Below are 12,067 nucleotides of genomic sequence, written 5' to 3'. Positions count from 1 at the left end.
CCATTGTAAGAACTTTAATTGTTGTTGCCTCTGTAAAGAAATGACATATCTTTCAGATAGATGTCAAGAATGTGTTTCTTAATGGTAGTTTAGCTGAAGAAGTCTACGTGGAACCACCCCCTGGCATCAAGATTCCTCAAGGAAAAGCCCTTCGTTTACATAAGGCCTTATATGAACTTAAACAAGCCCCTAAGGCTTGGTATGGCAAATTTAGTCAAGTTATGCTTACTTTTGGTTTTCGATTTTGTTTTACTGTCACTACTTTGTTCATTAAGAAATCTAATGCAGGTATTATTATTCTCTACTTTATGTGGACAAATGATCATCACAGGAAGTGATAAACAGAGTTGACAACATCAAAAAAATTCTCAAGACCAATTTTGAAATGAGTGACTTGGGTTTCTTAAGATTTTTTCTTGGAATTGAAGTAGCCTATTCTCCTAAAGGTTATTTACTAACTCAATCAAAATTTGCTCTTGATATTATCAACAGGTCTGGAATCACAGATGAAAAACATGTAGACACTCCTGAGATCGTAAATAACAAAATGAAGATGGATGATGGAGAACCACTTGAGAACCCAACACCTTACAGACAGCTTGTTTGGGCATTGTCTTACATTTCCATCACTCGATCGGATATTGTACATGTTGTTCACACAACAAGTCAATTTCAGCATGCACCCACTATTGTCCATATGTGAGCAGTATTGTGAATTATTAGATATCTTAAAACTTTTATTTGTAGAGGACTTTTTTTGTCTGCTTCTTCCTCATTAGAACTAACTGCTTATACTGATGTAGATTGGGGAGGTGATCCAAATGATCGACACTCGACTACTGGGCTTTGCGTGTTTTTAGGAGAATCATTAATCTCATGGAGATGCAAGAAGCTACAGAAGGTCTCTCTTTCATCAACAGAAGCCGAGTACAGAGCCATGGCTACAACCACCATGAAAGTAGTCTGGTTGAGGTGATTGCTTCAAGATATGGGTGTTGAAAGCATAAAAGCATCACAGTTATGTTGTAACAATAAAAGTTCCATTTACATTGTCAGCAATCGGACATTTCACGAACGAATAAAGCATATCGAAATGGACTGCCACTACGTGAGTGAGGAATTTCTACAAGGCACCATTGAGCTTCCATATGTTTTCTCTGAATATCAACTGACAGGATTTTTTACCAAACTTCTTGTTGCTCCACGGTTCCACTTTCTTTTGGACAAACTTTTGGTTGTTCAACCGTAAGTTTGAGGGGGAGTGTTAAAAGTTGTAATCTCATAGACAATCTCATATGTAAATACCCCATCACATGTAATCTTTTATTTGTTTTCAAGTTTAGTTATATTAGGACAACTAGTTAGTTTTATTTTTTTGGTTTTTGGACTGGTGTAAGCTTATGCTTTTTGACCAACTCAAAAAGAAAAAAGCAAATAACTTTGGACATCCTTTAGACTTTTGCTTTTTGACTAAGTCCAAAAGCAAAAGCATGTAAGAGTTGCTGGACTCTCCAACGGCTCTAATTCTAGCCCCTTCCTTTCATGTATAAATCCATGGGGTCATACTCCATGCATTATGTATTATTTTTGGAGTGGGTTTTCCCCACTTGAGTGATATATTTATCTTTTTTTCCTTGGTGTATATACTCTTTTGAGTATTTTTGTGGTTCTTGTGAGTGTATTGAATGAACTCTTGTGTTAACCTTTGTGAGCTTGTCTTCAGAGTTGCTTTTGAAGTTCTATTTTCTTACAAAGAACACCATAACTAAAGGGATATTTCTATCATCATCTTCTTCATTAAATTTACTTGCCTATACTGATGCAGATTGGGAAAGTAATCACAATGATAGAATCTCAACTACTGATTTTTGTGTCTTTTTAGGATATTCTTTAATTGCTTGGAGATGCAAGAAGCAACAAAAAGTCTCACTATCCTCTACGGAAGCTGAATATCGGGCTATGACAACTACTACAATGGAACTTGTTTGGCTTCGAAGTTTTCTCAAAGATATCGGGGTTAAAATTATTGGAGCTTCAAAGCTTTGCTGTGACAACAAAAGTGTCATTTATATTGTCAGCAATCACACCTTTCATGAACGAACCAAATATATCGAAATGGACTGCCACTATGTTCGTGATGAGTATCTACGTGGAACAGTTACACTGCCATATGTTACATCAGAATATCAGTTAGCAGATTTTTTCACTAAAGCTCTTCCTGCTCCACGTTTCATGTTTCTCCTTGGCAAACTTTTGGTTCCCGTAAAGTTTGAGGAGGGGTGTTAAATCATATGTATGTATATATATATATATATATATATATATATATATATATATATATATATATATATATATATATATATATATAATACCCGATAGGGGTATTATAGTCTTTTCACAGTTGTTTTATTAAACAACTATTTTTTCTTTTCTTTATTTTCTGTTTTTCCTTTTTATTTTTTTAATTTTTTTTGTTTTGTTTATTTCATGCCAAATAAGGGCCCCACAATAGAGTCGTTGGGGGCTCCCAATGACTCTTTGGGAGCCCCCTTTTGGCCTCCTTTTTTGAACCATTAGTGTGTGTATAAATAGGGGTGAAACCCCTTGTATTTTTTAGTGAAGCCTTTCTGCTCTCTTTCAATAAAAGAGATTTTATATTTTTAGTTTGTGATTATCTAAGGCTTGTGTATGTATTGTCCTATAGTGGACTTGGCTATTATTTCCTTTGTGTATTTGTCCATTGTTGGACATTGTGAATGCTTGTAGCATTCTTTATCTTTCTGCATGCTTCATTACAACATACATCTATGTGTAGAGTCATGTTCTTGTGTCCTAATTCTTGAAATGATCAAATTGTACAAAGAGTATCTGCATCGTATCCTGCTCCCACATCCATATCCATATGGCATGCATCGTATCCTGCTCCCACATCCATATCCATATGACATAGCATGTCATGCTGCTCCCAAGTTAATATACCATGCATTTGGCATGATAACTGGCGATGATGAGGTAACTGCTTACAGTTGCTCATTCCCCAAGTCTTTACATATGGGTTTAACAAATACCCAACTATGAGAATGAGGAACTCAAGGTTTCAAATTCCTGAAAATCTACCTGTCAATGAGCATAGGAGCTCATGTCTGATAAAGCATATGAGTGAACATAGGTACCCGCCTGTTAAATGGTTGAGAACACCAATTGCTATTGTTTGTATTACATGAGAGGTTTAGCTAGTGACCTAAAGTATAACGCCCCAAAATTTCAAACTTGTGAACCTTTCAGAAAACAGACAAGAGACTAGGAAAAATCTCTTTCCTCCAGAGTTTGTTCATAAAATCAGCGGAACACTATTCTTTTGTTAATTCAGAAGGCAAGCTGACAACTTTGGGTACGTTAGCTAAAAGAACCAAAACTCACAAAATTCGGATATCCCAAGAAAAATCCATTACAAACCCAAAATGTCCAGGACGCGAGCTAAGAGCATGAAGAAGAAGTCTTGAAGTCATTTTGTCATCGCTCGTGTTGTACCTAATCATCACCTGTACTTATAGAATGGGTTAGTTTCGTGAAAAACTAGTAGGTGCACAAGAGAGACTACAGGAAACTGAATTAAGTACATTTAATTCAGTATGCTAAGCAGTTTAAAGTAGATATGCAGTTAAACATGTAAGCAGTGCAATAGGGTAAGCAGTGTAACAAGGTAAGCAATGCAAACGGGTAAGCGGTGCAAGCAGGTAAGCGGTTCAAAGCATGTAAGCAGCACAACTGTCAAAACGTAGCAAAACGATTCATTTGATCGTAAGCTATGAACTACCACGCAACAAGTTCGTTCTCGTTCCTAGAACGGGGTCTCTACATCTAATCATTATCAGGTCATCATTTTTCGGTCTCACTACTTTTAATAAACGCTTTGTCCTGAACCACCTTAAACTATTCCCATCTCTCAAGGCCTTACGCGGCCAACTGTCACCGGTTATGACTCACCTAAGGCGTCATACTTTCTCAGAAAAACTCACCCTTTCATAGAAGGTCCAAAACATGATCATGATCTAAAATCGCTAAAGATCTGATTCTCACATCAGGGTTCAGCATGTAATCATGCTAAAGCAGAAAGCCAAAACTATAGATTCATAAGTGGCTATCTCAAACAATCTCAGAAGATCATCACAGCTCACCATAACTTTTTATGGTAAGCAAAAACACAAGTTCAACGTCGGATCGCTAGGTCTGGGAAAAAGTACGACCTCACAAGGAATTACCGCCCTAGAGGGTATACCTGGTCTTGGACGACACACTTCCTCACAGGAGTTCACCGTCTTTGCGGCTACCTGCTCTTGGACAGTGTACCTTCTCACAGAGATTCTACCGCTCTAGCCGGATTACCAGATCTGAGAAATGTACAACCTCACAAGGAATTACCGCCCTAGAGGGTATACCAGGTCTTGGACGACACACTTCCTCACAGGAGTTCACCGTCTTTACGGCTACCCGCTCTTGGACAGTGTACCTCCTCACAGAGATTCTACCACTCTAGCCGGGTCACTTGGTCTTGATCATACATACCCTCACAGAGAAACCTTTGGGAACCCGGTCCCTAACAAATGTCATATTCAATGAAAATCATTGTGATACACACATCAACACAAATGACCACTCTCAGGGTCGATAGCCACTATTACAATCAATAAGATCAACGCCGGATCACCTGGTCTGGGAAATGTATATCCTCACAAGGAATTTTGCCCTAGATGGTATACGTGGTCTTGGACCATGTACTTCCTCACAGGAGTTCACCGTCTTTGCGGCTACCCATTCGTGGACAGTGTACATCCTCACAGAGAATCTACCACTCTAACCGGTTACCTGGTCTTGATCATACATGCCCTCGCAGATAATCCTTTGGAGATCAGGTTCTCAACAGATACCATATTCAGTGATACATGCATCAATATAATCTACTGCTCCGAACAATTGATCGCTCTTGGGGTCAGTAGCCACAATATGGGCACAAACATGTATATCAGCAATATGCATCGTATCACTTCACGTGGTAAAACAAAACACAAGATCACCCATTCCTCCAATAAGGTTCCATGAACCATGAACATATTATCGCATACTTCCAACATTTCTTATCACGTGGCATATCAATCACATCACACAGAAACATATAATACTATGCATTGTGTTATTGCCACAAGGAATATTGCAATCCTCAAATAGGACCTCAAAGCATGCGTAAACGACACATGAGAACACACAGATATGGCAATCCAGCTGATTCTATAGGCGAAGATTAACTAACTCTATCCGACAGCCAAACAAAACAACTGAATAAGACAAGCACTCATAACAATGCTCGTGATACATACAATTACCATCAAATGGCTCAGTCCATCAGCAAGTAATTAAATTAATCGTAAGGCATAAACCATTGTATCGCAAGCCATTCATAAGCTATACATGATAAGCAATCATACGACAACAGTTATATCACAATATGTAAGGAGCTTATAAGACAAGCGGTCACATCAATCATAGTTGCCACCAGTTCGTAGATTACGAGCTGTATGCAATCACATCAATCATAAGAGACGCAAGCCAACAAGAACAAGTGCTACGTTACAATAAGCACCAAGCAGTTCGACCAAGGGGTAAAACAAGCAATTAACCAGTGTGAACAGTCTTTATGTTTCGATATTACTGGCATGCGGGTACGCGCAGGCAAAACGTAGAAACAACTGAGACTAGTTCGGGCATCTGTTATTCTATGTATTTTCAATAACCCGAATAGCTAGTTGAGTCCGCTCCTAAAGGGACGACTTTAGCCGAGAGAGGATTCCCCAAAGGTAGGTAAGTAGTACCACAGATGCATCCAACTTCTGCAGAAGTGTTGAGCTAACTATTGTAGCCCCTTTCCTCTAACTCCAATGACTGGGGAGGTTGGATCATTGCCCGTGAGGTGGTTGTTAACAACCTATCCATTGGAGTTTTGTACCGCTCTGTCCTCTCCCTTGACAGACAACAAGAAGCGAATGGGTGCATTAGGGATTGCTTAACTAACGACCCATTATATGTTGTGGTCTTTAAACCACTCGAGCATCTTGCCTGTGAAGGCGAATAGTACCATTTTATGTGATTACAGCATTGTGCATTTAGCACTATTCGAGGTCGCACGACCGTCTCATCTGATCATCGAAGTACTAGCGTGTAGTGCACGACTACAAGTACTCTAGGATGAAAGGGGTATAGCTCCTCAATAAGAGCCTCATCAGAAGTGTTTCACAAAGATTTAATGCTTCTCAAACTATACTTTGACATTCTTTATCTTTTGAAACAGCCAGCAGCTTGTGCCAACATTTGGCATGCGATTTTCTAGAATCTCATCCGCTATCAGGGTATCTACATGCCTCGCATGACTCGATACCGACCTCGATAGACGGGATATGGGTTTCTCAACAGAACCTCCGCTAAGAAGTTCGCTCGAACCCCAATTCGGGATCACCCAGGATATGCCAAATAGACGAGCAGAACCAACCAATCACATCCTTCCAAATGCTTTGAGTTGGGCAATCTTTGATGCTTTTGCACAACTCCTTAAATCTCAAGTCTACTATGCAGGAATTGCGTACACGAAGAGCCAGGATCCTTGCGAGGTATCCCTCTCCTTAGACGAGGATGTATCGCTAGCTCCCGACTGAACTCTTGTCGCAAGAGGGAGAGTGGTAGATGTCTCTTGCATCCTCCACAAGGATGCCTCAAAAGCGTATGCAATGAGCGAAAACCTGAGTGTCGTCTGTAATAGCAAGGCAGTAACAACACATATGCAAAAGCAAGAGCCTGGGCGGAAAGCACGACGGTAAAGTAAAGACTTTAAGCAAGAGTGTAACGCAAAACCTTTGCGCAATGCGTGACGGCAAAGTAAAGACTGTAAGCAGGAGTGCAACGCAAAACCTTTGCGCAATGCGCGACAACAAAGTAAAGACTGTAAGCAGGAGTGCAACGCAAAACCTTTGCGCAATGCGCAACGGCAAAGTAAAGACTGTAAGCAGGAGTGCAACGCAAAACCTTTGCGCAATGCACGACGGCAAAGTAAAAATTGACAGAAAGTAAAGGACAAGGATCGCGAATCCGCGTCCTTGAGTTAAGTGCATACTCGTATAAATATATATATATTTCTATATATATATATATATATATTTAATGGTCGTTTTTATTTTAATTGAACTTAATTCAATCCTCTGTGCAATCTTATCCTACCTTGGAGAGTTGCGAGCTTGCTGGCGTCTGCGGGTGTAAACAATTGACGGCTCGGGTCGCGGAGCACGAGCGGAATCCGTCGTACGAACTGCAAAAGCGTCAGTCTTAGCACGCTAACAACAAAAATAGAAGGTCAGGGACACTGCCCTCACCCTGACATGAAGGAAGCAGGGGCATCGTGCCCCTGCGCACCTACTATCAACGCAAGAAGCAGGGGTAGGGGTTGCAAGCCCCTGCTAACCTGCTGTCAGCAAACAACGAGGAGGCAGGGGGTTGCACCCCTGCCCTCATAAAGCAAGGGCAGGCAGGGCTGCGCCCCTGCCTGACAAAGTAGAAGAGAGGCAGGGGGCTTCGCCCCTGCCTGTCGAACATGCACGGAGGCAAGGCTTGGCCCCTGCCTGAAGAAATGCGAACAGGCAGGGGGCGAAGCCCCCGCCTGATGCTAGAGAAGAGCGAGGCAAGGGGGCTTGCCCCTGCCTGTCGAAAAACAGTGGAGGCAGCGGCGATGCCCCTGCCTAAAGAGAGAAGAGGCACAGGGAGGGGGCTCGACCCCTCCTCTGCCGCAACAAGGAGCATGGAGGGGATCGACCCCCTCCCCTCTCAAAACAAAGAGCAGGGAGAGGGCTCGACCCCTCCCCTGCCGTAACAGGGAGGAGGCTCAGCCCCTCCCCTGCCTGAAAGAAGCAGAGAGGGGTTGGTCCCCTCCCTTGCTAAGGGTGGTGCAGGGAGGGGAGCTCGACCGCTCCCCTGCCGTAACAAGAAGCAGGGAGGGGCTCGGCCCCTCCTGCGTACTATGAAGGCAGGGAGGGTCGAGCCCTCCCCTGCGAAGATCGAAGGCAGGGAGGGCTCGAGCCCCTCCCTGCGATAAACAGAGGCAGGGAGGGTCGGACCCTCCCCTGCGCATCGAGACAGGGAGGGGGTTCAACCCTCCATGGTAAAAGAAAAGGCAGACAGGGGGCGCAAAACCCCTGCTGAAACCTTTCTTACAGGCGGCAGGGGCTTTACCCCTATCGGCAAAGCGGCAGGGCCCCTACCGGACGGCTATCCCTTGTCGTAACAGACCGACAGGCAGGGGCTTTTGCCCCTGTCGGTCGACGAAAGGAAGAAGAAAAAAGGGAAGAGGAGGCGGTAGAGGGGTACGCACCTGGGAAGATCGTGATGACGAGGGAGTCCACGGACGGCCGATGGCGAGGCACTGATGGCTAGACGATCGTCGACGACGATGATCGGGGTTCACGGAGGTCGCCGATGGCTTCAGTCATCGACGACTGAAGAAGGGGGGAAAAGTCGTCGGTGGCCGCTACCCGACAGACGCGAGGAGAGGGGGGTCGGGTAGAGAGGCATCGCCGGCGAGGTCGCAGAGGTGAGGTTGTCGCCGGCGAGGGTGGGCTCCGGCGGTGCTGTCGCCGGTGGCTGTGCTTGCCGACGACGGCGGGTCGACGCGTGGGGAAAGAGGGTGAGTATCGGGGAGAGAGAACAAGAGAGGAAAAAGGGGGCGGGGGTTCTCTTTGAAACCCCTGCCTCACTGTCTTTAAAAGACACGGGAGGCGGTGCCTCCATTGGGTCCGGGTCGGGTCCGGATCCGACCCAAATCCAAGCTTATCAAAAAAAATTTTCCGGTTATTACATAAAGCATGCTGGGATGAAAACTATAAGTGGATGCAGTGTGGGATCAAATTGATGATAACAATTGGAACCTATGTAATATGGGTGCTTCTAGAAGGGAATTGTACCCGTGTTGCACACTGGTACTAATACTGGTATGAGTGTTTTGAAACCAGTGACTCAGGAATCGGCTCAACAATGCTTAACTCATGACTTAGCTGGATCAACTCAGTGACTCAATATGGTGATGATAACTTTTAAATGTATAAAATCTAGGAATATATATATATATATATATAAATCATGTACATTATACACTCATAAATAAACTCGGCTGAGTCAACTTGTGATTTGGCTGGGTCTTGTGGAATACCAGGTCATTCACTGGTTCAACTTGGTGAATGGCCAAGTCCAGCTGAGTTGACAGAGTAGACTCAGCGAGTTTTTAAACACTGACTGGTGCTTCAAGGGTATGGGTTGGACTAGTTTATATTTGGCTCAATTGAGACCCAACCCATTACTCGTTATGTGGAATCATTTTCATCCGTTTTTAACTTCATGCTGAGGTTGTTTCTCAATCTTGCTAGAGGTCCCAGAAATATCAAACATAGCCTCATACTCTAGAAGCATAGAACATAGCTCATGAAAAGTTACCCCAAATTAACTCAGAAATTGCAGATATGGGTTTAGCTAACTGTTGCACATCATATTTTTCATCATGCAGTTCTTCTTTGCCATTTCTAGAGTTGGAAGCGAATCAACAACAAATGTCGTTCTCTTCTTGTCAGAGATAATGGGGATGTACTTTGTTTCTTCAATTCTTTTGATTAGGAAAAATCTTGCAACTGAGTATAGGTATCCCCCCCTCCCCCTCTCTCTCTCTCCATGTCAAGACTAGTTTTTAATTGTCCTATTTTACTTTTGTTTGCTTATTTGTGGATGCACATTTTCTCGTAGGATGATAATCACAGATGTGTTGGGTGGAGACATACAGTTTGATTTCTATCATCGGTGGTTTGATGCTATATTTGCTGCTAGTGCTTTCCTCTCTTTGCTTCTGCTCTCTGTGCACTACACTTCTCGGCAAGCTGACAAGCATCCCATTGACTGAATCCACTCTGTAAATTCTGTATTGCTTACTTTGAAGCATATTTTATTCCTTTCATTCTTTTCCTTTTCTTCCTCCATCTGGACTGAGCCTGCCAAGTGCAAAACCACGATGGTGTAGCCTCCCATTGCTTCTGTAGATAAACATCTGGAAAGATTGGCAGGGACAAACTCCAGATTTTGTTGGCATTTGCCTGTTGGAATATTGTATGGAACTAATTACGTGTATAAATTATCTAAAGGCAGGAGTCGGCTGGTAAGCGAGTTTCGTTAAATTCTTCTTTGAGGAATGCGATGCTACCAGTTCCATTGAAACAGAGGACTTGGCCTCTGGCTCTAGGCTATAAATATGGTATGTGTCTTTGGCCTCCCAACATTATTGTAATTTTTTGTATTGAATTTTTTTACTTGGAAAAGTAACTGTTTGTAGTTTTTTACTGAAGCACTAAATATCATTACTCAGAAGGGCATTTATGCCACTCTGAAGAAAATCTTCAGCTTCTCAAGATGATTAGGAACTTAAGGACTTAGAGTTTTATATGTTGACATGGAGGAACTGCATAAAGTAGGCCAGGGTCATTTTAGGTCCAGTTTCCTTAGTTTTATTTTGCCGAGATTTTCTCAATAAAGAATCACAAGAAATATAAAAGTTTTGAACTTCTCGAGAGCTTCACAGCTGTTTAATTGCCAATTTTAGCTTTCATCACTATGCTGACCTCTAATGTGGATTAGGTAGGGCCTTAATTCATGTAGAGAGTAGGGGTTTGTTGATGTGCATTCTTTCTTACACAATGCATGTATGGCCCCCACTTGACTCTCGTGTGCATGTGTCTGGTCCATGCTGGTTGGTTTGTGAGTTAAGGATCTTGGGAACCAGTCATAAATCTCATTATTAAGGTCCACAATGCTTGTGCATCCCTAGTGATTGGTCCAGTAGCTATTGATGGAAATAGATTGAACTTGGATATCTTAACTTTAAATCCATTTTTGGAAAGTGTTTAAATCGGGCCACAACCTCTCAAGTTAACCCAACCAAGGGCAATATAAAACCTGGTGCGTATTCGATCATATTGTTTTTTATACTTTCATGATCTGATTGAGATTTGGATTCAGCTAGGGATGTAAATGGGTTGGACTCAATTAGGATGTGAGTTTGCCAAATCTGACCAAATTGCATGTTCCCTAATCTATGTCGATTTGGACTCAGACTCCAATATGAAAAAACTTGATCTTAATATGAGTCTAATCATGTAAATTATATCCGAGTCTAGGCTGAAGTTTGCTTAAATATGATGTTTAGGTTAGATTCCTTTTTAGTATTTTATCAAATTTTTTCCAACACTTTCTTTTGGTAGCTTGCAATCCGATTGGTGGTTAATATAGCAAGTTGGAAGGTGTGATACTGCCTTACGTTTGAGGTTCAAGCCTCATATGTGCTTCATATTTTGAAGCTTTATAAAGATCTGATCGGATTGCACTAAAAGACCGAATCCCAATCCAGATTCTACCAAACAAATCAAATCTGACCCAAATACTTAATCGGATTAAAAATTGTATGTTAAACGGGTTCAGGTCAGTTGGATATCTGATTGAAAAGCATTCTGTTAGCTCCAGATTCAGCTCACTATTTTCTATCATGTATATATTCAGATACGGATATCCTGATTCATTTACTCATATAACGCTTGTTCCCAAACTTATTTTACCAAATCTAGCATAATTATATAAAGTTTGGATCTTGGCCTATAAAAATATATATATATTTACAGTTTGGATCTTGTTTAACTTCCACTAATTGTGTATCATTCAGATCTGGATTTGTGTTTGGACCTTTTGCTCAAATTTTAGATTTGGATTATCCACCCCGCCCCTACTCCAGCAATAGAATTTAAAATAAAATTAAAACCAACAAGATAAATAATCTTCACCAAGCCTTATCCCAACAACGAATAAGGTCCACCAACGGGGGCTCCGCTTGTCTGGTAGGAGCAGCTGGTGCACGTTACCTTGTGTTGGGACGTTGCAGGTTCAAACCCCAAGGTATAGTTGTATCACTGGTAAGGGGTCTGCCTAACCCCAGCTTGCCTTTCAA

The 12,067-nt window shown here is 42.1% G+C and overlaps 1 protein-coding gene across 4 annotated transcripts in view; it reads left to right on the top strand.

Moving 5' to 3' along the window:
• The window catches only part of LOC149822528 (GPCR-type G protein COLD1), a 163,938-nt gene extending 153,472 nt beyond the window's left edge, over positions 1–10,466 (top strand). The window contains exons 12-14 of one of the 4 annotated variants that reach the window (XM_089981613.1): positions 9,593–9,723; positions 9,826–9,988; positions 10,222–10,391. In XM_089981613.1, the coding sequence (XP_089837739.1) occupies positions 9,593–9,723; positions 9,826–9,979 (285 nt within the window). In that variant the 3' untranslated portion in view covers positions 9,980–9,988; positions 10,222–10,391. Of the gene's footprint in view, positions 1–9,592; positions 9,724–9,825 lie in introns of all 4 variants that reach the window. The other 3 variants (XM_089981614.1, XM_089981612.1, XM_089981615.1) reach the window with 3 other exon arrangements.
• The last annotated feature ends 1,601 nt before the right edge of the window (positions 10,467–12,067 follow it).

The sequence above is a fragment of the Nuphar pumila genome, chromosome 11 (genome assembly GCF_984573655.1).
Source record: "Nuphar pumila chromosome 11, dmNupPumi1.hap1.1, whole genome shotgun sequence".
Classification (NCBI taxonomy): Eukaryota; Viridiplantae; Streptophyta; class Magnoliopsida; order Nymphaeales; family Nymphaeaceae; genus Nuphar; species Nuphar pumila.
The sequence above is the reverse complement of the archived record's forward strand: the minus strand, read 5'-3'. Positions and strand labels throughout refer to the sequence as shown.